The sequence below is a fragment of the Lontra canadensis genome, unplaced genomic scaffold, assembly GCF_010015895.1.
Source record: "Lontra canadensis isolate GAN:19392208 unplaced genomic scaffold, GSC_riverotter_1.0 scaffold109, whole genome shotgun sequence".
Classification (NCBI taxonomy): Eukaryota; Metazoa; Chordata; class Mammalia; order Carnivora; family Mustelidae; genus Lontra; species Lontra canadensis.
Genome location: NW_022631103.1, coordinates 6,040,142 through 6,064,510, shown reverse-complemented (window position 1 = coordinate 6,064,510; position 24,369 = coordinate 6,040,142). Strand labels below are relative to the sequence as shown.

At 42.3% G+C, this 24,369-nt stretch overlaps 1 protein-coding gene across 6 annotated transcripts in view; it reads right to left on the bottom strand.

Annotated features, from left to right (window-relative positions):
- Positions 1-24,369, bottom strand: part of NFIA (nuclear factor I A) — a 362,345-nt gene that overhangs the window by 90,077 nt on the left and 247,899 nt on the right. For all 6 annotated transcript variants that reach the window (XM_032839786.1, XM_032839787.1, XM_032839785.1 and 3 more), the window contains exons 5-6: positions 13,695-13,812; positions 7,039-7,166 (exon numbers count right to left, since the gene is read on the bottom strand). In XM_032839786.1, coding sequence (XP_032695677.1) covers positions 7,039-7,166; positions 13,695-13,812 — 246 coding nt within the window. The remainder of the gene's footprint in view (positions 1-7,038; positions 7,167-13,694; positions 13,813-24,369) is intronic.

Below are 24,369 nucleotides of genomic sequence, written 5' to 3'. Positions count from 1 at the left end.
GCAGTGTTCTGTAACAGCGACTATTCCTATTAGAGCGGGAGACTGTGGGAGATTTAATCATTGTCCCTAATATATGCTAGTGCAGCAGAGTGTCTGTGATCAATGTACTATTGTTACCAGTCTCCTGCCTTTTTATTGGCATTGATAATGGGCCTCCTCCTTTGAGTCGCAGCTACAAGTTTAAGTTGGTAAACCTCCCCCACTCTTACAATTGATGAATGACGGTTGGCAGGTCAAATTAGGACCAGCAGAGTTGGGAATCCAACTGAACCTAATATGTGGTATTTAAAATGACAATGAATGAACAGAAGTCTGCAAAATCCAACTGTGCTCTCAGGAGTGGTGACACTGAATTCTGCGTCTAAAGGTCCCAGGCCAGTGATTGACCAGACGTTTACAAAGATATTCTTTTATAAATGCCTTTTAAAAGTGTCTTTCTTTACTTAATAATCATGAAAAGAACAGACAGGATGTTACTGCACTGCTTAATCTTGACCTTCAAAAATGAAGACCACTTAGTCTTTGGGAAGAAGTTTATCTCCGAAAGAAGTTTATCACTGAAAGTTTTTAAAAGAGAGAACTATAACTAAACTTACTATTTATCAAATCTGACTTTAAAAACTCTTCATTGAACTGTTTAGAACTCCTGACGTCTTGGCTGATGTAATGGTGTCTGTTCAGAAGGTCTGACAATCGTGGTGTGAAGGAAGGCATGCTATTTCTGAATATTTTTTTTCTTCAGAAGAAAATTTCAGGAGTCTTTGCCTCCTGTTTTCAAGGAGAGTACTGAATTTCACCAAAAGTCCTATAATTTCATGCTTTTTCTTTTTTTTTTTTTTTAAGATTTTATTCATTTATTTGACAGACAGAGACAGTGAGAGAGGGAACACAAGCAGGGGAGTGGGAGAGGGAGAAGCAGGTTCTCCATTGAGCAGGGAGCCAGATGCAGGGCTCGATCCCAGGACCCTGGGTTCACGACCTGAGCCAAAGGCAGACGCTTAATGACTGAGCCACCCAGGTGCCCCAATTTCATGCTTTTTTACAATTTAAAAAGAAAATGATCTGAACCTCTTATGGAACTTCACGGAAACATACTTGCTTGGTGCAGCTGTAGTCTCAAATGTCGTAAGTGGTGCCACTCGGTAATGTGTGAAGCGGGATGGACCCTTAACAGAGTCACTTTTGGGAAACAAAGCACAAGAAGGTTCACAGGGCAACCACAAAGCTGCCTTGCAACTCAGGAAGAAAGATACAGGAAGAACACTTGAATTTATATACACTAATAATTAAAAGACTAAGAAATATCAAATCTCACTTTCAAGTCGGTGACTGTTTCTCCTCTGGGTTCCAGCTGACACCTCATTCCATGGCTGCCTTTGGAGGAAAGTGTCCTGAATTCTCCAGTTAGACTGAACAACTCTCCTCTTTTACTTCTAAGGGATTTAAACCTGTCTCCTTTCAACCACCATTAGCTGAATATAATCTTAATGCTACCTCACACGATTAGAGAACATTCACTTTAGAAAAGGACTTTGGCACTTGGAATGGAAGTTCAAATTCATTACCTCATTTAATTGTGACAACTCTGTGACAGAGATGGACCGGAAACAACAGTTCCCATCTTACAGATAGTGGATGACAACTGAGGAAATGTGATTTGCCCTTGGAAGATAGGGACCTGATAATCTTTGTACATATCTCATACTGCACTCAGTCAGTGCTTAATAAAGATTCAGTGAGTTGGTCTGACTTGAGGTATACTGATCAGTCATACTTGAGGTATACTGATCAGCACTTGGAGTGGAGGAAGATGAGAGAGAGAGATGGAGAACATGGATTCTTTCATGCAGTGAAACTCGACACTGCACAAGTCAATGAGTGAGTGTGCTACCTCCTCTGATCTGTTTTAAAATAGGTTAGCGTTTCTAAAGATACAAATGTAGTGATCCGTAGGGGCACGTGCACCCGAATGTTTATAGCAGCAATGTCCACAATAGCCAAACTATGCAAAGAACCTAGATGTCCATCAACAGATGAATGGATAAAGAAGATGCGGTATATATATACAATGGAATACTATGCAGCCATCAAAAGTAATGAAATCTTGCCATTTGCAATGACGTGGATAGAACTAGAGGGTATTATGCTTAGCAAAATAAGTCAGTCAGAGATAGACAACTATCATATGATCTCCCTGATATGAGGAAGTGGAGATGCAATGTGGCGGGCTTGGGGGGTAGGAAAATAAATGAAACAAGATGGGATCGGGAGGGAGACAAACCATAAGAGACTCTTAATGTCACAAAACAAACTGAGGGTGGCCGGGGGGAGGGGGGTAGGGGAGAGGGTGGTGGGGTTATGGACATTGGGAAGGGTATGTGCTATGGTGAGTGCTGTGAAATGTGTAAACCTGGCGATTCACAGACCTGTACCCCTGGGGCTAATAATATATGTTTATAAAAAAAGAATAAAAAAATTAAAAAAAATAGGTTAGGGTTTTATCTATCTAGAAAAACATTAAAGGCATTCCTATTTAAAGTTGGTGGAAATAAATAAAACAAAATAAATAAAATCTTTTAAAAATAAATTAATTTAAAAATTTAAAAAAAAAAAGTATTATCTTAAAAAAAGGGTTGATTCATTTAAAGGCAAACCCTTTAAGGCGAACAATACTTGTAATAAAGTTTGGTACACCATTACTTGTCAATGGGGCCCATGGTCGAGCCTGAGCTGTCGTTGGCTTACTACTTGTTAATAATTAGATTTGACTAAGTAAGAGTCTACGGATTGAAAATATAGCAAACATCAATTCTGGGAAGATTACTGCTGGCAAATTTTGTTTAGGTTTATTGAAAACACCCCAAATTCCCTGCTTTGTAGGCTCCACTCAATCAATCGATATTTCTTGAGTACATATTATGAACCAGATGCTGATAAGGATGCTGGGGATAAGCAGTGAAAAAGACAGACTAAGTCCCACTGCCCACGGAGTGTACATTCTCTAGAAAGAACAGAGACGACAGCAGTAGACAGGGGTATGAAGAAAGAAAAGCAAGGTTACGAATTATTGAATGATGGAAGAAAAACACCAAGTCTTTAGATCACTGGGAGCCTCTCTGATTGACATCTTATTTGAACAAAGATCGAAATGCTGAAGATGATTTGATTTTATGGGGAAAAAAATTAACATTTTACTCAGTTAAAAGTTAACACTCTTTGCTCATATATTGTGTCCTATATGTGTCTAATAACCCACACTCCTTCTCTGGCTTTCGGTTATATGACAAGGCTTTGGGATAAAGAAAAGTTGGGGGATTTTTCAGGTCTTTCTGTTGAGTTATTTTTTCATTTTTATTATGATGTTTTTAATTTCAATACAAGCCCAGGACATGAGATCTTCAATTATAAGCATAAGCATTATGGTAAAGAGGTTACTGAGCATGGAAGACAAAACTTAACCTCTGAACTCAGACTCAGGTTCAAGTTTGGACCCTGGATCCACAGGTTTACTATCTGTGTGGCCTGAGACAAGTCACCTAACCTTTTACAATTCTGTTTTCTTCTCTGCTGAGGCAAGATCATTCCATTCCGTCTTGCACAATTCAGGATAATTAAAAAAAACAAAACAAAACACAAAATCCTGGTATACAGAAGGTACTCCAACAATCGTAACTGCAGTTTTTACCATGTGTATGGAAGCACCGTGCGTAGCGTCTGAGCGCACGTAGGCGCCTCTTGGCTTCCTATTTACTTGCATTATGAGTTTCTCTGTAATTCATTTGTACAGATAAACAAGAGTTGATGGTATGTGAGTTTTTGCTTGATAGAATTTCACAGGACTCATTTCATCAGTGCGTGATTAGCTTCAAAGCTTCGAATCTAACCCAGTTTTGAGATAACTGGGAAATGAAACTAAGTGGAGGGAACAAATGCAGCATTGTAAGAGAAGCAAAAGTCAGCTTGAGGTTGTCTGATGTTCTTAAACTAACATCATCTTTCATCTCCTATGCCCTTCTTCCCAGATAATAAGAGCTCTGCACTGAGACTGCTGAGATAAACTAATGGGGAACAGGATACTACAAAAGACATTTGAAAGAGCCCATGTAATTTACTGCATGTCTGGTTTGTTTTACTTTCCAAAGCCTTCCTGTTGCTCAAGGAAATTTGTCTCCTCTGGCCACCTTAGGCCCTCTTTTGGCCGGGAGTCCTGAAAAAGCATTTGAGGGCAGGTAAACAGATGCAAAGCTCTCTGAGTGAGGAGTCAGGACAGGCCGTGCTTCCTGTGTCACATCGGAGGCATGGACAAAGTATCCTTTCGTATTTGTTTGAGAGAATTATCCCCTCTGTCGGCAACCAAGAGGCTGCTGGTGCATTCAGTATAAATAACTCCCAACATGTTCTGAAGGTAATTTACATGAGGGAACCACTAAAAGCCTCCTACTCAATGAACTATACCCCCAGGGAAAAGCTATGCAGGCCCGGATCAGTGTGGGAACAACATAAGGGTGTTCTCTGTGCCAAAAAGGGGATTGGGCTAGATGGAAAATCCCCAAAAAGGACCATCTGGCAGCATAAATTATCCATTTAAAATGGCTGGTGTGAGTTAATGACACCAAAGTCACCAGGCACATGTACAACATCCTTCGGTTGAGTTTTAATGTCCCCTCAGGCCCTGTTTCAATTATGACTTTCTATGCTGAATATGGCCAAGTGTAAATGTATCCACTGTCCTCCCCCAAGCCCAAACACGTATACCATGAAACTGCATTTTTCTGTGATGCAATAGAGAGAGCGGATGGACAGTCAATCCAAGAATACAGTATAAGTGTGGGGGATTTCTCTATTATGCCGCATATATAGTATCATTACCCAAAAAGAATTCGGCAGTTAAACTTTCATTATTTAATGACTGCAAAGGATCTAGGCATTCAGATGTTAAAATTTATGATCATTTGACTCATAAGGTGCAAACTGGAAAAGAATTACTCTGAAAAAAAAGAGTCACTAGGTCAAAGTACCCTATATCCAACCTGCCTCCCTCTGCCTCCAGTATGCCCCTCACCTCCGCCAAAATACCTACTTAAGGACCCAGAGAAGAGTCTGGGGGGTGGGGGTGGGGCTTCATGTACATCCACACAGTAAAGCAGCTTCACTGTGTATAAAACCTCATTAATACAACACTCAAGCACCATGTACCAAACCTATATATCTCGATTCCGAGTTTCACTGAAGCAGGTAAACTGGCTAGAACTCTAATTAGCCTTTTAAAAAGGGTTCAAAGAAGTTTAATTTTTTAATAGCACATAAACTTTTCATTGGCACTATCCTGAGATCTTGCTGATGATGCTGTTGGCGGCAATGGGGAGTCAGCATTTTCATCTGCATTTAGGCCTGGCTTTATTTCTTAGGCACTCTCAGTGAACCGGCGTGAGCTAAGAGTGTTGCGAAGCAGATGTGTATGACCTTTCTAGAAGATCCACCACACCTTGACTGCTGTGTTGGTAATCATCAGAAATAATGAGAAGATGGAGGCCAAGGTCCTCATCTTGGTACTTCTGCAACTATCACCATGTAATGATCTCCTGATACATCTGTGTCCCACCCCCAACTGTGAATTCCTTGAAAGCCAAAGCCAGAGTCTTCCCATCCACCTTTCGGTTCCCAGGACCAGGCAGAAAGTTCCCAGTGAGGATGGCTGAATGAGTGAGTGAGAGTATTAAGTAGAAGCAAGACAAAATGAAACTTGTGCATTTTAGTAGAAGGAGCAAGATAAAGGACCCGGCCTGTGGGGCCTGAGGTTCTTTTGTTTTTAATTATCATGCAATAAAACTGCTGGGGGATGGAAGGTATCCACTTCTGTGAATGTTAACACATGTATAGATTCTTGTACCCACCGCCACAATCAGGATACACAACAGTTCCATCGCCCCCAAAATCTCTCTCATGCCATTCCCTGTGAGGATTGTGTTTTGATATGTCAGGGAGGAGAGAGAGGTATTAAGATCTGAAGACAAAAGGGTTAGTTCCGAAATCTCTTTGGTGCTTGTCTGTTCTTGCAAGGAATCCCTCTGAGGCCTAGGTGGGGGCAGAAGGATCAGAAAGCATTTTGTTTCGAAGTTCCTTGGAGCTAGGTAGGTATAACTCTTAGATGGGTTGTGTATGTTACCTTACCTCATTCTCAAGAGCACTGAAACAGTTATTAGTATCGACAGATTAGGAACATGGAGACACTTAGGCTCAGAGAACTTGGGTCGTTTGCCTATAACCCTACAGCCAGCAGCAGCAAGAGTCAGGATTACACTCTCTCTATTCCAAAGCCCACACCCCATCCTCTCTACCCATGTGACTTCGCAGATTGAAGAAGGCGCACAAGAAGATGCTCCCTTGTCCATGCAGAGGTTAGACACAGAGAAAGGTTTCAAAAAGCTTCTGCTAGCTGAATTGCTCACATTCCTCTCAAGACTCAGAGCCAAGACTAGACTATCCCGGGAGGTCAGGCTAGCCGTTAACATTTGCTTAGTTCACTAGAGACGGACAGAAAGATGGTTGTTTCGTTTCAACAGGAAAGTGCTCACGGCGATACCCAATAACCTGAAAACACATTTAAGCACCTCCTCATTTTCTAAAAGTCCAAGCCTATACTGTAGCACGGGGACCCTCCTCTTCTTTCTAAGATTAGCCATCCAGCTGAAAGAGTTGACAGATTTTTCTCCAAGATTATGAAAAGATAATCCCAAAAGCCAATCCCCAAAGGCACTTAGGGGAAATGAGAAAGCAAAGGCACATGCATCTGGGACTGTAGCGTAGGTGAGGATATGTAAGAGTCAAGCGCCACGGCCCATTCTGACAGCCTCTCAGTTCAGCTCTATGTGCTCCTGGGCCCCCTTTGGTGGAAGCAGCCGTCAGAGAGGAACAGGTGTTCGTGTGGAAGGCTCGGCCGCCGTGAGCCGGCTTCCTTCCGTCGAGGCACACACGGCCCCCACGCGTGTTTTAGACGTGGGCGCGCTGCCCACACGCCCGCGTGCCCACCCCGCTCACCTGGCTCCACTTCGTGCCATCCGCTGGACTGACTGCCGCTGCCCGGGGAGCGCCCTTGGCCTGTGTAAAATGGCTCTTCACCAGGACTGTCCATTTCATCCTCCACAGACTTGAGGCGCTTTGTGGAGCTGAAATAACAAATGGGGACATGTTTTAAAAGCCATCCAAACCACCTCTCTTGGATAGCGCATCTCTGGTGGAAAGAAAGCCAAAGGAGGAAGCAATTGGGCAACTCGGGTGTAGCTCTAGGACTCTTTTAGGCTCTTGTTCAGTTGAGTGAGTCACTGGATGTGGAACAAAGTCTTGGGTCTGTGTTGTTCCAAGTGTCTGGGATTTTGATTTTTATTGTCCCTCAAGTTGCTGCTGCCACATCCTGTTCCTTTCTCCTTTGAGGAACTGGGGACCTGGCTCCTGCTCCCGTCTCCACCTGGAAATGTCTGCAGGAAGACTGCATTTCGTGTCTCCTCGGGCAGCGGTGGGGACCTAGCCAGCAGCAATGTCCCAATACATCACTGAATCCCTCTGGCACCCCAGGAAGACTAGAGATCTGGGTTCACAGCCCTCCAGAAGAGCTTGGATTGCTTCTCTCTCTTTTTCCCTAAGTTTTCTCACCTTCCACTTGGATCTATTCATTCAAAAAATATTTGTTGCATAGCTGCCTTAGTCCAGATTCTGATGGAGATGCTAGAGACAAATATAATGATCCAAAGAGATAAAAATAGGGGGAAGGAGTCCATTTCCCTCTGAGGAAGAATGGCCCAATCCTTTTTATGCCCTTCCTCTTTTGATGTCTACACAGAGGTCACCAAAATGAAGTTCTGGGTATTTTTTTTAATTTTTATTTTTGGAGAGGTATGGTTGGGAAATTCCAGCGTTTCCTCTAGTTGAAGGACTGAGTTTTCCTCCCAAGTTGAGGCTTCAGGAGTGAAAAGACAGTGAAATGCCATGTTGCTAATATGTTCTAATTGTCTTAATTGATTATGTCACTAACATGCTACCAGAATGAATAGATTTCATACCTAGTGGGAGTGCCCACTGGGAAATCTCTTCCTCGTGTGTCAGGGTACAGACTTTTTAATATGTTTTCATTTATCAAACACGTGCTGTGTCCCTTCTATGTGTTAGGTGCTGTGCTAAATGCTGGGATATCGAGATGCATCCGACATGGTCCCTGTCTCCATGGAGTTCACGGTCCAGCAGATAGAGATGCAGAGGCAAATAAAATTGTGCAAAAGAGAAATGTAGGTATTATGATGAAAGCACATACAGGACACAGTAGATTTCGTGATGAAAGAAGAAAACAATGATATGCCTGGGAGGTTGGGAAAAGCATCCTGACTGACAGGGTTCCCGAGCTGTCTGTATGAGTGAGTATCGAGGAGACAGGCGTAAGGAAGAAGTGGCCACGGAGAGACTGGCTTTTCGTTGATGCACCACTCAGGCAGCCATTTTTATTTCAAGATTCTAAAATACTTCTTTATCAATTGGCAAAGTGTCACCATCTCAAGTTTCCCCGCTCTTGCCACACCAGCTGTGCCCCAGGATGCCCTCATCATGCACAAACTAAAGGACTAACGTCGTGTGCATCTGGGGCGTTCCAGGACTCAGCCTGAGCCTGGTGGCAGAGCAGCACCCGTTCTAATCGGTACGCTCCTGTTACACAGGTTATCGGATACTCTGAACATGGCTCCCAGGAGGGAGGTGCGTATCAGGCAGAAGCAACATCATGAGGAAGGTGCGACACATGCAGAGAATTGCCAGCTGTGTCAGAGTGAAAGAAGGGGGTGGAGGTGATAGAAGATGATACAAATCCGGATTTTATCCTGTCGGCCATGGAGACTCCCTGAGAAAGTGTCAACAGGGAGTGACATCAGAGCTGATTTCAGGAAGTCCACTCTTGTAGGCGTGCAGATGGTGGCTTTGGAAAAGCAAAGCAAAAAGGAGGAGATGGATCCTAGGAGCAGTGAGACAGTGAAGAGGCGATGGCTGCAATTCGAATAAGAAAATGTGGAGGGCCCAATGTAAGGCAAGAAATTCTAATTATTAAAGTTGGTATTCCAGTGTGCTTTGCCTTTAAGTTCTGGTCTCATTAAAGCCAGACCACAGGAAAGCAACATATCTGTAGCATGCTAGCTTAGTACCCAAAGGAAAACCTTTAATAGCGTATTTTATGTTCTTTGTTTGGTTTTCCTTGAAGTTCAATGAAAAATAGCCACTTGGAGAACTTTTCTATAATTTATGAAACTACTTTGAATAGAAATTTTTTTTAAAGATTTTATTTATTTATTTGACAGACAGATCACAAGTAGGCAGAGAGGCAGGCAGAGAGAGAGGGGGAAGCAGGCTCCCTGCTGAGCAGAGAGCCTGATGCGGAGCTCGATCCCAGGACCCTGAGATCATGACCTGAGCTGAAGGCAGAGGCTTTAACCCACTGAGCCACCCAGGCACCCCTAGAAATTTTTTTTTTTAAAGATTTTATTTATTTATTTGACAGATAGAGATCACAAGTAGGCAGAGAGGCAGGCAGAGAGAGAGAGGAGGAGGCAGGTTCCCTGCTGAGCAGAGAACCCGAATGTGGGGCTCAATCCCAGGACACTGGGACCATGACCTGAGCTGAAAACAGAGGCTTTAACCCACTGAGCCACCCAGGCGCCCCCCCCCCAGAAATTTTTTAGCAGAAGGATGTTTACAAAAAATTCCTTCCAATACATAAAATCAGAAAAAAATACAATCTCTTTGCATGAAGTTCTATTCTTTCCTTTTATCAGAAAATGCAGCTTCTATAACCTCGTGCTTCCCCTTCTTGCCTTGGCAACCAGGAATCTCAGGATTAAATGTAAGGTACAACTCTTGGGTCAGGCTCCTGATATAACAATCTCTCCCGTTTTCCCATATGGTTTCTGGCTTCTCTATCTATATTTAATATAGTACCTAATGTATTTAAAACTTGAAAGCCACTTGAAACCATTTTGGAAGTTGGTAGAATACATGTTAAAATGAATATAAATATTTCCCTTATGTTTCCGGCAAATAAAAGGCAAGACCTCTATGTTCTGATGAGACTGTGAGCTCTATAGGGAAATCACCACCTTCTTCTTCTTCTTCTTCTTCTTTTTAAATCTGTAGTGCCTACCACAATGTTTGGCTAATAGCAGATACTCAAAAACTGCTGAACTGGGCTTGACTTAGAAACAGCCATATTGAGTACTTGTGACAGGCATTAGCCCAAGTGTCACGATTCACTGAGATCCAACACAAAAGGCCAACTCCGTGGCCTGTAATTCTTCTGTTATTAATTTTTTTCGAGTTTCTCAAGTTTTTGATTTCCTTGGTGTCCTCTAATAAAACACAAATATTCCATGAACTTGCTAATCCTAAAGGTGAGAGTCTGTAGATATTAGTTCCCACCTTTATTTGAAAGCAAGGACTTTTCTGAGGTTGATACAGGATAAATGTCTGGAGAGTGGAGGTACAGCGTGGAGGAGAGAAAAAGATCCAGGAGTGGAGCAAGTCAGAGGTGCCAGGATGGTCATGTGAAGGCTTCCAAGACAAAGTTTACTGACCTCACAACCCTGACAGGTGATTTATCTTGATGAAGTTCTTTGGGATAAAAAAGTATACTTACTCCCAATTTTTACACAACCCCCTCTGTGATTTTAGAGATGTTTACCTCCAAGGGGAACAGCACTGAAGTTAATGACTATCCATCTCCTTTATTTTTTTTTCTTTTAACTTAGAAATGAATCAGTCATTGATTATGGTTTCTTGCTCTTGACTTTCTAACACACTGATTCCATTCTCCCCGAAACACTGGAGGAAAATAAGAAAGTACTAGTAAGATCTCTACCTAAGAGAAAGCTAAGCACTCTTTTGAGGAGAGACACACTATCTCTTCCTGCATGTGGAATTGGTTGTATTCCTAGCAATTGTACCTAGAAATTAAGGTAAACTATCACCTCCATTCTAAATACTTGTTTAATTCTGATGATATGTAAGGCATGGAAGCCTTACCTTGTACCCACAAATCTGCAAAATGACTCTTTCCTGAGTGTTCAGAGGACCCTGAACTGAAAACTTCCATTCACACATCAGTCTCTACCATTAGACTGTAAGGCTCATCTTACCTGATTTTATACTCACAGTGCCTAGGACAATGTCCCTGTTAAGAAATGTCTGTTGCGGGAGGGGAGAGGGGTGGGGGGTTGGGTGAGCCTGGTGGTGGGTATTATGGAGGGCGCGTATTGCATGGAGCACTGGTGTCGTGCATAAACAATGAATTTTGGAACACTGAAAAGAAATAACATAAAATAAAATGCAATGGAAAAAAGAAAAAAGAAATGTCTGTTGGCAAATTGGAGCATTTACACACTGTCCTCTATGGGAATTACTGTCCAGATGGGGAGGCAGGACATGTACAAATCTCAAAGATGGTAACAGTAATTCAAGGTAGCACACCCTAAGAACCAAGGAAAATTAGGGATAATAGATATTCCTTTTAGGGGGCTTCATGTTCTATCATTCCTTACTGAAAGAGTAAGCCCCATTCCTAAGAGGATCGAATGTGAAAATATTATGTTTTTAAAGTTCCAGCACACCTGAATTTGAATGTAGACTGTGCCATTTACTAGCTCTGTGACCTTGGGCAAGTCACTCAACTTCTCTGGCCCCTGGGTTGATCCGCTGTTAACTGGCGACACCGTCTACATGGTAAAAGTATTGTGAAGATTAAATCATATCCGGGATGTAAAGCAGCTAATACAGTGTCTGCTACAGACCACGTGACCGATTAATATTGGCCCAGCATGAACAAATATTGATTGGTTGATGAACTTTTCTATATGTAAATCTGTAGTATTCTTCTGGGCACATTTTCTAACCTGTACACAGATAATTCTGCTGAGTCTATATATTTAGAGAATAATTTAAAAAAAAACAACCCATCCTAGGAGAGCCTAATGAGAGTAAAACAAACATATTACCAAGTTATTAACTACTGCTGCTGTTTATAATTAGCTCCTTATCAGGATTAGTTATTTGCAGAATATGAGAATGACAGTAGCCTTTTAAATGACATTAAAAACTGGTTTCCACTCACAGAATCACAACACAAGGCAACAAAACAGCTGGAGAAGTCAAAAGGACGGGGATGGGGGGGTCGGGAGAGGAGGGGAGATATGGACTGTTTGGGAAGTCCATGGTACATGCGCAGCACACATACGAAAAACAAACAGCCCATCAACTTTTAAATTAATCACTGCCCACAAGTATTTGCAAAGCTTTTTCATGTTGACTGAGTGCAGTTACGCACAATGTCCCCTCCATCAGCAAACATTAAAAATCCTCAAAATGTATTAACACCTGAATGTGTTCACAATCTCATTCTTTCATTATAAATGTACTTTGGATTTCAGACTTTTTTTTTCCTGAGGATCCGATACTATAAGGAACTAAGGGGAACCCTTAAACAACATGAAAGATGAGCATACGATCTGGCGGTAATATTTAGGGAATAACTGGTATTTAACTGTTTTCAAGGTATTCGTCATGACGAAGTGGATTCTCTCTTTCTTTCCTTCTTTATTTTTGTAATGCTGGTTAAAATATATAAAGTCAAGGTAAGACGGAGTCGCCACCAAGGAAAATTTCTATAATCTGGTCATTGTTTTAAATCATAAAACTCCAGGGCTTGCTTGAAAGGAGAATATACCTTTGTGAAACGTTTTTCTGCAAAGTACACAAACATTAAAGATCGTTCTGCACCATTCTTTTCTTTGTTGTCACAGTCCAGTGCTAAAGCCAATTTGTAAAAGAATACTGTGGGTTTAATGCCTAATCCCTTTCCTTCTGGTACCGGTTATCTAGAGGCAACAGGATCTTGCAAAATGCTTCATTTTGATTTGGGCTTTGTGACCTCAAGGGGATCCAGAACCCCGGAATCCTTATCTGGCTGTGCTTTTCCAGCTTTACTCTTTTTAAAGGTCTCCTGGGGCAACAGACTTTATGAGCCAGCCCTGCCCTGCCGCAGGACTGCATTCACTTTTGTGACCACACACCTAGACATCAAGTGGGTTTCGCGTTGCGGGACAGCTCCAATAGCCTGGATTTTGAGATCTGCGGGGGCAAAAGCCCCGGGACTGCGCTGTAATGTCTGCTGTAGGCACCGGGACCGGAACTGGTGTTGCCAGTGTCGACGTTTTGCCAAACAAGCCAAAACACATGCCTCCTCCCCAGTCAAACTTGTCCTTAATCTGCTGAGAACATGCTGTATTTAACATGCATCCTTTCTCTAGGCTTTGCTCCTGTCTTCACCCCACCCAGACACTATTCCTTTTCCTTCCCACCTTGCCAACTTGAAACCAACCTTTACAGCTGAATGCAAGTCAATCTTTTTGGATAAAGCCTTCCTTAACTATTTCTGGCCTATGTCATACAATTTAGCTCATTGTTTTCTACTGTCTGACACACACACACACAGACACACACATGTATATTTCTGCAGCATGTGCACTTGCTTTCTCTTCCCAATAAGACTGAGAGTCTGTTGGGGTTGAACACACTTCTCTAGTGTCTGCTACCAGTACACTCACCTTGCAAGTGCCTCCAGGTTCAGAATCAAAATGAAGGTGTGGAATTACAAGAGCCACCCAACAAATTACCTGGTAGAGGATGTGCTGGGTAAAGACCTCCTCATTGCTCCTGGACTCATGCTGTAGTAGGAAGAACTTTCCAAATCTGAGAGAGAAAAATTTGGGCCAGTTCCTGCAGCTATTGGTGCTAGAGAAAAAAAAAAAAAAATATTTTCTGTGAATAAAAGATCAATGACAGCATACATTAGTGTTGCATATAACACATGTTATTTCTGAATTTATACAGTAAACTTATCCAAAATAATCAGTAATGAACTCTGACCTCCAAAGAATGTTGAGCACAAAAACTGTCTATGTCAGAAAGATTCTGTTTTATAATGTACCTTTCTTCTTTTCTCTTTTTGTAATGGCAAACCGTCACCAAGGTTGCAACATTCCCTGAGGCTTTTAACGAAAAGACCTCCGAGTTTTGCTCTGCAACTTTTCTTGAATGACCAGCCAGAACATTCTCTGGGCTTTCCTAACTTTGCCTGATCCTGACTGCTTTCGCTCATTGGTATTTTGGAATTCATTCTGAACTGCAAATTCATCTTTCCGGGCTACCCATTCCCAATCTCCTGAGATGAGAAATGTGTGATCTCTCCTTACTCTGAACCTCCTCGGTGCCTACACACATCTCCACTTTATTTGGGAGGCAGGGTCCTCAATCCAGGGTTCCTGAGCCACACTTCTTCTAAGTAAAGTTTTACTGTAACATGGCCATGCCCACTTATTTACAGATGATCTCTGCTTCCACACTGTCAAGGCAGAGACTCGGGGCCACACAGACACTGTAAGGCTCACCAAGAACATACTTATTCACAGGAATTTTCCAATGTCTGGCTTAGGAGACTGTTAAAGATAATTGATTGTATGTGATTTTCAGAGCTGACTATTGTATGAGATGTCATTCCCTGTATTATTTTTTTAAGGCCTGGACCCTCCAGAGACCTTATTGACCGTAGCAGCTTCACAGATATTTTTGAATGAATAACACCTCCCAATCTGATAAAACAACTCTGTGTAAAGTTAGTGGTGCAGCTGTATGAGTGGAAATAACCTCGTCCTTTGAAAGGTTATGCAAAAGCAGGAGCAATAGATTCATATATTATTGTATTAAGGCACTGGTTTCTGAGTTAAGCCCATGTAAGTGGATATATAAATAAATTAAATAGAGGCTAATATCCATAAGAAGAAAGGATAATTAGGAATCTCACAAACCAGGGATTTTCATTCTTTCAACAAATGATCACTGCTATTGCCAAGAACTGTTCTGGGTGCGGAAGACGCTTAGATGGAAGACACGGTCCCTGCCCTGGACAGCTCTGGAGGGAAGGTTGGCAGGTTATTTTCAATACAGTGTGATAAGTCCTTTGCTAGAGTTATTCTTAAATTGATATGGCCACATAGAAGTGGGTATCTAACCCAGCTGGGGAGTGAGAGGTTCTGGGAGTCAGAGGACCTCAGAAAACATGATGCCTGGGAAGATGTTAAAAGGACAAGTTGGAATCACCCAATGTAGAGGAACAGAGGCATGCTAGGTAGGGGAGACAGCATTTATAAAGGAGAGAGAATATAAAATGAAAACTGGATTTCTGATAACTCGGTGTGATGAAATATACAGTACATGGAGAAAAGATGGGAGGGCTCAGGTCAGGTTATGAAGGGTCTTTAGGAACATGAATTTTTTTTAAGGAACCTGACTTTAAGTCCAGCAGATTCCCAAGTTTATGAGCTACTGAAGTGCTTGTCACACTGTACTAACTGCAGACCATTGGGGTTATACTGCCAGCATCTACTATAACCCCTGACACCAGGAGGCAGGCAGTAAGCACTGGTCACATGGAACTGATTGGTAGTCAAAGGAGAAGCAGCAAAACATAAGAATGTATCACCAAACTTGCCTTCATAACCTAGAAACATCATCCTCTCATGAAGATAGGCGTGGGGGACAAAGGAGTGGCTGTTGAAGAATATAATCAGTAATATCATAGAGGCCAATGGAGTCATTTAAAAAAGGTAAGTGGGGGATGGGTCTGAACTCAAGGGTTGAAAAGGGAGAGCCTAGTCTAAGTGACTTAGGAGATAAACTCCGGGAAATGTGTTGACTCTTGAGTGTAGTAATAACAGAAAATGGGATGATTCCCAAGATTACTGCTTGGGCAAGTGGGTGAATTGTGGCACCGTAATAAGAGTCTGGAATTGAGGAAAGGTAGGAAGGGATACGTAATACCTAAGAATAAACACTTAGTTGATTGGTTACTAGCAACAGCTAAACCTTAATCATAGCTGTCATTGTATAAAAACAGTCACTGCTAAGAAATGGAAAGCTCTGAAATTCACATACACTTTGTGAAATTCAAACCTATCTCTTAATGACAGACTGTAATGGAGGAAGGGCCTTTAGGTAAAAAAAAAAATGGTTGAGCTTGACGAAAAGTGTAAACAGAGTTCCAGTGAATGATTTTGCTAGTCCTTCCCTAATTTACTTTTTCTACGAAGTTTATTTGCATAGTTTCCCCTTTTATTTCATAGTATTTTATGGATGCAATAGGCTGGGGGTGGGTGGGAAGGAGATTACTCCCACATGTCAGCCCTCATCCCTCTCAGCAGCCAGCGTAGAGCAGGCACGTATTAATGTTACAGACTGATGTTTGTGCCTTCATGGAGTGTACAGAGTCACACCTCTCGTTAACTGAGGAAGAGGGATGAGGCTGATAGGAGTCGAGGGTCTGGATTTAGATTTTCTTTCTAAGTTCTAGGATGAGGTTCGGGCCTCAGCGGAATGGCACAGCGGCTTCATTCCCAAGCACTGGCAGAAGAGCACAGGCCTTCCTCACCCCCTCGGAAGAAAAGATAAAGGCAGGTGTGAGTGCACGACCTGGTTGGACTGAGAGGAGAAGTCTAGGGCCCTGTGCCCAGCTGCACTCACACCTCACATTCTCCTGACCACGTTGTACCGCGGAAAAATGTCTTCTGCCTTAATTATCTTACTAAAATGTCCAAGGGGCCAGAACCAGAAGCAAGGAAAATACAGAGTAAGTGCAGTGTGCACAACTCTCAGAGAGATTAAAAAACGTAGTGATCCAAAGGGGCACGTGCACCTGAGTGTTTATAGCAGCAATGTCCACAATAGACAAACTATGGAAATAACCTAGATGTCCATCAACAGATGAATGGATAAAGAAGATGTGGTGTATATATATGCACTGGAATACTATGCAGCCATCAAAAGAAATGAAATCTTGCCATTTGCGACGATGTGGATGGAGCCAGAGGGTATCATGCTTAGTGAAATAAGTCAATCGGAGAAAGACAACTATCATATGATCTCCCTGATATGAGGAAGTGGAGATGCAACATGGGGGATTGGGTGGTAGGAGAGGAATAAATGAAACAAGATGGGATCGGGAGGGAGATAAACCATAAGTGACTCTTAATCTCACAAAACAAACTGAGGGTTGAAGGGGGTCGGGGGGTTGGGGGAGGGGGGTGGGGTTATGGACATTGAGGAGCGTATGTGCTATGGTGAGTGCTGTGAAGTGTGTAAACCTGGTGATCCACAGACCTGTACCTCTGGGGATAAAAATACATTATATGTTTATAAAAAAATAAAAAAATAAAATAAAGATTAAAAAAAAAAAAAACCAACCCGCAGAAATGTTCCTTCCCTTGCCCCTATATTTACTTCCTGTGAAGTTCTTAGCACCCTGGGCTTGTAATCTAGCAAAATGCTTATCGGGTGGGCCGGTGGCATTGTGATGCTTTCTTCTCCAAGTGTTTGTTGAAGTTGTACTGAGTAAGTTCAGGGCTTCACAAACTACTTATGTGCGTCTCCGATTTTATGACATCGTTAAATTTCTCAGATGAGAAGGGGTCTCACAACCTGGGTTAAAAAATCCTTATAAACCACGGACCCAAACTCTGCATTCTTCCAAATGGTCTTGTCAGGAAGCACTCCCAGTACTGTCCGTGTGTATGCATCGTATGAAGGTCAGCCAATTGGAATGGAATCGGAGTCAGTGATTCTGTGACAGTTACAGAGAAAGCCCAGGGAGGGGTCACTGTCAAGTGTCCCCACAGTGGCCCGGGTATTCTCAGGCTCTCTCATTTGGAGAACAGGAAGAGCCTGAGGGAAATATCTGAGAAAGATGGGCTTTCAGCAGGTTTTCCTGAGCACCAAGGAGCATTTTATTTCTTATATCTAACTTCATCCTCAAAACAACATCTTTAGGAAAGTACCTCTCCTAAATGAGAAAAACTAATCAGTCCCCAAATGAGGTTAACTGGCTTGCCATGGACTGCAGAGAGGCAGAAAGAGGGAGGGTCAGCGTTAAAAGTCAAGGGTGTCTCACCCCCAAACCTGTTGCTTTTCTTATCCTACTAACCTGCCTCTTGTATTCAATGTATTTGCCTTAAACTTCAGATGATAAAAAGGTAGACAGTGTCTCTGTCTCACAGGGTTTACTACAGAGTGGAAGGATAAAATAATACTTGAAATTCTAATTTGACGCTGAATGTGTTCACTTTCATAGGCAGAGTACAAAGGATGTACCAGAAAAGTTCAAAGGAATGAGAAATCCTATCAGCTTGTGGGATCAGAAAAACGTCTGATTCCAGGAGGAGTTGGGCAGTGACACGAAGGCTTCCAGTACAGGAGGATTTAAAGAGGTGGAGAAGAGGAGGAGGGTTTCTAGGCAAATGACAGAGTATGCGCATAAGTTTGGAGGCATGAAGTACAATTAGGGATCTGTGGGCTCCATGATGGTTTCTGAGGAGGAAAGTGATCATTGCTGAACCTGAGCAACATTAACATGACAATAACCTACAGAACGCACTAAAGGGGATGAAGGTGGGGAAATCAGTTGATGGCGGAGTTGAGAGAAAAGGGAGGCCTCCACCATGGTGTCTGGAAAGAAAAAGGCATTTTCATGGTGGGTATCTGTCACCTTCGGAAACAGGTCCCAAAGATCTATGTCCAGTTGTGCATTAGGAAAGGGCATACACAAGCAAATATTTCATACCATCCCAACAAATACAAAATACCCGTAAGATACATAACCCAATGTATAGAACCCAAGGCGCTTCTTAGCTAATAATGGTAGGAAGTCCTTTTTGCAAACGAGGGAACTAAACGTTGTCAAGGATTAAATGATTTAACAACATCTGCCCAGGACGTCATGCTGGGCTTCTGAAGCCAAAGACTAACAGCCTGCCCATGTGTTCCAGAGATTGCGTAGCCACTGACCAAGGTGGGGATGTTAAGGAAGGACTGGGCCAACCACAATGCTTCCTGTCTATTCCATATACTGCAAAATCTGATTTTGTTACACTTGTACTTGACTCTAGGCTCTATCATTCTTAAATTATCTCACCCATGACATATTCTCCCCCACCAGATTGAGTGTGTTTTGAGGACTGTAAAGACAGACAAGACATCCCAGGGCACAGAAAACGTGCTGGTATGGGCCTGGGTGTGACTATCTAGGGTTTCAGCCTTGCCAATAACCCCCTGTGTAGCCGAAGTCCTTTAAACTCTTTGGGCCTCAAAATTCCCCTAATAGTTGTCATAGAAACGCAAACTCACCACCAATGCCAGGGCCATCACCACCACAATAACAAGGACCAACATTTATTAAGCACCATTTATGGGCCAGATGCCGGCCTGAGCCCCCTAAACACATCATCTCATGTAATCCTCACTACGCTACCAGGGAGGAATTGAGGCACCAAGAGGCAGAGTAATGGCCTTAGGCCACAAAATCAGAGGGTCATACCAGATGACCTTTAGTCCTCCAGATCCGACAGCCTTTTGTGTGTTCCTAAACAGCTGTGCGGTTTTGTATGATGATCAGTACAACACAACAGCTGATGATCCATAAATATGCTCTGAATGAAGGAGAATCTGTAATCACCTTCTCCGTTTTCCCTCGGCCCCCCAACTTCACGCAATGCAAAACGATACTCAGAAATCAGCAACTATGCATGGGCAGTGAGGACTGGTGCCTCACCTTTCTTAAGCAGTATTACAGGGAGGCACACCTGACGTTTTTATGGCTCTTGTTTCACGGAGGAGTTTTTCCTCAAAGGATGAACTTTGGGGAATGGTCCTGGTGGATATGATTTCTAAGCCATTTGTCCTCCCACTCCCTTCTTTCCTGTCATGAGTAGAATGCAGTCTTTGTGTCATTTCTTAATAAATGGTTTGCTATTAAGGCATCATTATTGTAATGTGGGCTATTGGAAGAAAGGGGTTACTGTAGTAGCCAACCCTCTTAATGACCTGCTCTTCTGTACACATTAGTAGTTGGATAAGGTTGTGGTTATTGAACTTCTGCCATCCACCAGAGACAATCTGCTCAGGCCTGTGTTGTTGGAAAGAGAGGGTGATGAAAAAAAAAAAATTCTGTCCAAAATTTCAAGCTACTCTGCCTGGGAGATGACAGTATACCGAGTTTACAACTTGCCCAACAGGAACCAGCAGGGAGCGTTAACTGAATGACTAGTGTGGCCAGCCTTCCGCCAACGGCACATATTCTCTGAGAGCCTATGTCCAGTGGAATTCAGCAAATATTCATGGAGCACTTTTCATGAGCCAGGTGCCGGAGATCCATCAATGGACAAGACAGATGAGGCCCCCTGCCCTCGTGGGGCTCCCATTTGAGAGAGTAACAGTTATAATGCCCCTTCCTCAAATTTCCACGGCAGCTAAGGAATATGGCCACATGGCCAACGGGTATCCCTCAAAAAAAGATGACTGGGATTCACTGCTTTGTTTTCAGTTTATAAAGTAACTATGAAAAAATAAGAGAAGAATATTTCTCTCCAATTATGTAATCTAATGCACTCTCTGAGACTTTGGGAACTTGTACTTTCAGGCTTGGGCAAAAAAAAAAAAAAAAAATCCAACAACAAGCACACAGTTCTAGGGGCCCAGCACAATTTAGTGTTGTTTTGCATTCTGGTGGCAAAGATCTCATAAGAAAGTCCATGTCACTGGCACAAAAGGAGTGAACATGGGAAAATACTTGGTCTTCTTTCTATCAAAGGCACAGTTGTAAAACGCACAATGCTATGAAAACTCAAGCAAATCTGGAATCATCGTTAAAGGGAATTAACTTGGAAAGTAATTTATGGCAAGAAAATTCAACTCCTTTGTTATCTTCCTTTTACTGTAACATGCTTCCTGAACACTGCCTACGAGAGAGGGCTTTTAGGAAGAAAAAAAAAATAAGTATAGTAAAATGAACTCATTTTATCAATTTGTGCTGTTGGCCAGAGTTTCCTGACTGTGGCTACGAGGGGCTGTAAACTGATGAATTTGCATGGAAAAAGAAACCAGTGTAAGTAATTTGTGTAAGAGGTAACGCGGACATACACTGCTATAATTCAGACACCCTGCAGATAGCAGCCTGCTGCAGTATGAGCAGTTATGGGTTAGAAAAATGACCACACTGCAGTCAGTCTGACTTGAATGGAAATCAATCATAAAGGTACTTTCTCTGCAGCTCCCAACCCACAGTCTTCAGCAACTTTTTTGCCAAGCAGATTTCTGGTCTGTAAACCGCGTGCTGATCTCCTTTCTCTACCCTTCCTTTCTAAAAGGTCTGACCTAGTGAAGGCGAGGAGTCTGGTTTTCCAAAATGGAACATAAAAGAAAGGCGCTGGACCAAGACTAGGATTTCCCTCTATGTGGAAATGAACTTCCCCGCTATTATGAGATTTAAGCAATGCTTTTTATGAAACGTAGTATTAGGTGCCAAAAGCCCAGCACAATGTTTTAACCCCATCAATGGCATCTGCTAATGCAGACACGGTACCGTTTTCACACATCCACGTTTGTGGACACGAGTTAAAAAATACGTGGGTTTGTGGTGCCAGAAGGAGGACGTGAATACAGAAACTGTTATTTCTGAAGAAATGTTTTCTTTTATTAAAACGAGAACAGTTCACTGATACCCTCCTCCTCCCCACTCTGAATCTTGAAAATGGTTTACCTTTGATAATAATTGTGAATGCAGTTCGTGCAGTGAGTCTGTTCAGGCATTTTCCTGCCACGAAGACAACTCAGTCTTGGATCTCAAGAAACTTTGATTATCTACTCTATAAAGGAAGGAACCCTTTCCACTTATCTCTGCATTCTCAACACACAGTGTGAGATGCTTCGTCTAGTACACGTGCAACAAATGTTTACTGAGTTGAACTAAAATTCTACAAGTCTGTTAGTGAAAAATAGCTAATATTTAATGATTATTTATTATGTGTCAGGCTGATACGCTATGTGTTTTACCCAAATTATCTCATGTCATCTTTGCAGCATCCCCACAGAACATGCATTTGGTTATTCTTATCTATGAATGGGAAACTGAGCTGCAAAGTTAAGTCACATGTTCAAGATCACGCGGCCGGGTAAGTGACAGAGCAAGGATTTGAACCCAAGTATCTCCGGGTACCAGCCCAAGGAAACAGAGTGAAACACACATTTCCAGTCTCCCGGTCCTTCCTTCATGGTCAGTTATTACAAGGATGAATTCAACAAGATTTATACAGAAAAATAACTGTCACCCATCCATGATGTGGGAAAACTTCTGTCCGCTTCCTTCTCCCTTTGTGTTCTCAGGTCTTTGGGGTTGGAGTGTGAGCCCGTGTTTCCCTGGACAGAGCGCCTGATATTTGGTCGAGCACAGCCATCCGCGTTGGGGTTGGCAATGTGGACTGGTCTCCTGCATTAGTGGCTTCTGTCTTGGGGACCAAAATTGATTTTCTGCATTTTAGAGTATCATCTCATCTTAGCTTTTGGTTGAGGTCAAATGCGGCACCCGTTTAGGACCTGATACAGCGTCAGCCCGGGGATTAAGTCTTCCCTGACAGGGGACGGAGTTGATGGCCTGAGGCATCTTTTTACCACAGTGATCTATAAACCAGGGGAGGGCTTCTAAACAGAAGCCCCTTCACCAAGAGCGCGCTGGGACTGGGACAGTTAGCTGTTAGGAGACCAAACTGTACGAGCAGAGTCTCATCGCAACCACCTACAAGTCCAGCTGTCTGGATCCTCCTAGTAAGTCTCCATAGTTTCACTAAGAACTGTTTATTTTTCTCCCTTCTCCATTCTCTGAAAGATCCTGGGTGTTAATGACGTACTCATATCAATTATATACCGCATTGACTCAGTTCCCATATTGGGCTCGAAGTGTGGCTTTGCTGAGTGTGGACTCCACTGATTTCATCCTGGACCTGTCTACTGTGTCACCAACAGCAGTCTTTCTAATCAGCAGGAGTTAGCTAGGATGAGATATACCAGCCAAGATCTCAATAATATTTGTGGTCTTATTGTGGGAGTAATATTGAATTTCTGTCAGGCTTCTGGAAATCCCCAAAATACCTTTTAGTTTTCTAATGATACCCATCAGATAGGAATATCTCCTCTTAGGAAAAAAACAACAACAACTACTGAGGCTTATGAGTGTATAAATAAAAGTTTTCTAAAAATCACATTGCTGGTAATGACCTCTACCATGTACCTGCTACTCTGAGGAATTTTTACGCCCATAATATAAAAGAAAGGATCATTCAAATAGTATAAAACTAAGTGCTAATTTAAAGCAGTCTGATTAAAAAATAATCAAGGTGTGGCTTTAATTCAGTGTTAGATTGAGAATTTTTAAAATGTCTCACTGTCCATTAGATATCCTGAAGAGAAACTTCTGGAATCATGCAGACATATAGGCTTTGGCTGCAAACTTGAGGAATAAGAATTTTCTGGTTTCTTAAAGCAGATGAATTAGGTCTAGTATTGGCATGCTCTTATTCTATCAGAATTATTAACTTTGAAGGGGTCACAAGAATGGTCTTCCTACTAAATTGACTTCTAGAAAAGAACTTGAATCTCAAATCAGTCCTTCTTAATTTATAAATGCACACAGAGTACATACAGACACATACACACACATTCTAATAAATTTGCTGATAGTGTGGCCACCTCAAGGATTAGCTCTGAACACAGAGTGAAAGACCAGGGACAGAGGCTTTGTTCAATGATGAGCATAGTAGTTACCATTGCTGAGCATTTACTATCCGCTAGACATGTGCCATTCTCTCACGGAATCCTCAAAGCACTCCTGAGAGCTATTACTATTTCCAGCATTCTGACACAGGCCCAGCATACAGATGGTATTTAATAAATATTAGTTGATTGAACAAATCAGATGGTTACCTATGAGAAAAACATGGCTGGGAGGGGTTCAGTATTGCCCAAAGCCCTTCAGTTGGAAAGTGGCAGAGCCGGATCCCCAATTCTATATCCTGGACTATGCAACCATGCCGCCATCTTAAATATGGGTTTTATAGAATGTATTACCCTTAGGAAACATAACCCACAAATTAGCTAGAAAAGATGAGAAATAGATGAAGATGTGAATAGAGATCATGACAACAAATTAGTATGGACATCAAGGAGTTGTTTTGCTTCTCCCTGAGTCAAATCTTTAAAATAAGAATGCTTATGGTCCAGTCAAATTAGCAAGAGCTTCGGCTAAGAACAGAAAACAAAAGCCCCACCCCGCTGCCCCAAGAACTCTCTCCACCGACTCCAACCAGGAAGGCTGTAGAAGATGAGTGTAAAAGAAAAAACAGGACTTTCAAGCATTGAGTTGACTAGTGCATCTGCTGATATAATAAGCCTCTTGTCACCAGAGTTTTAATTTCA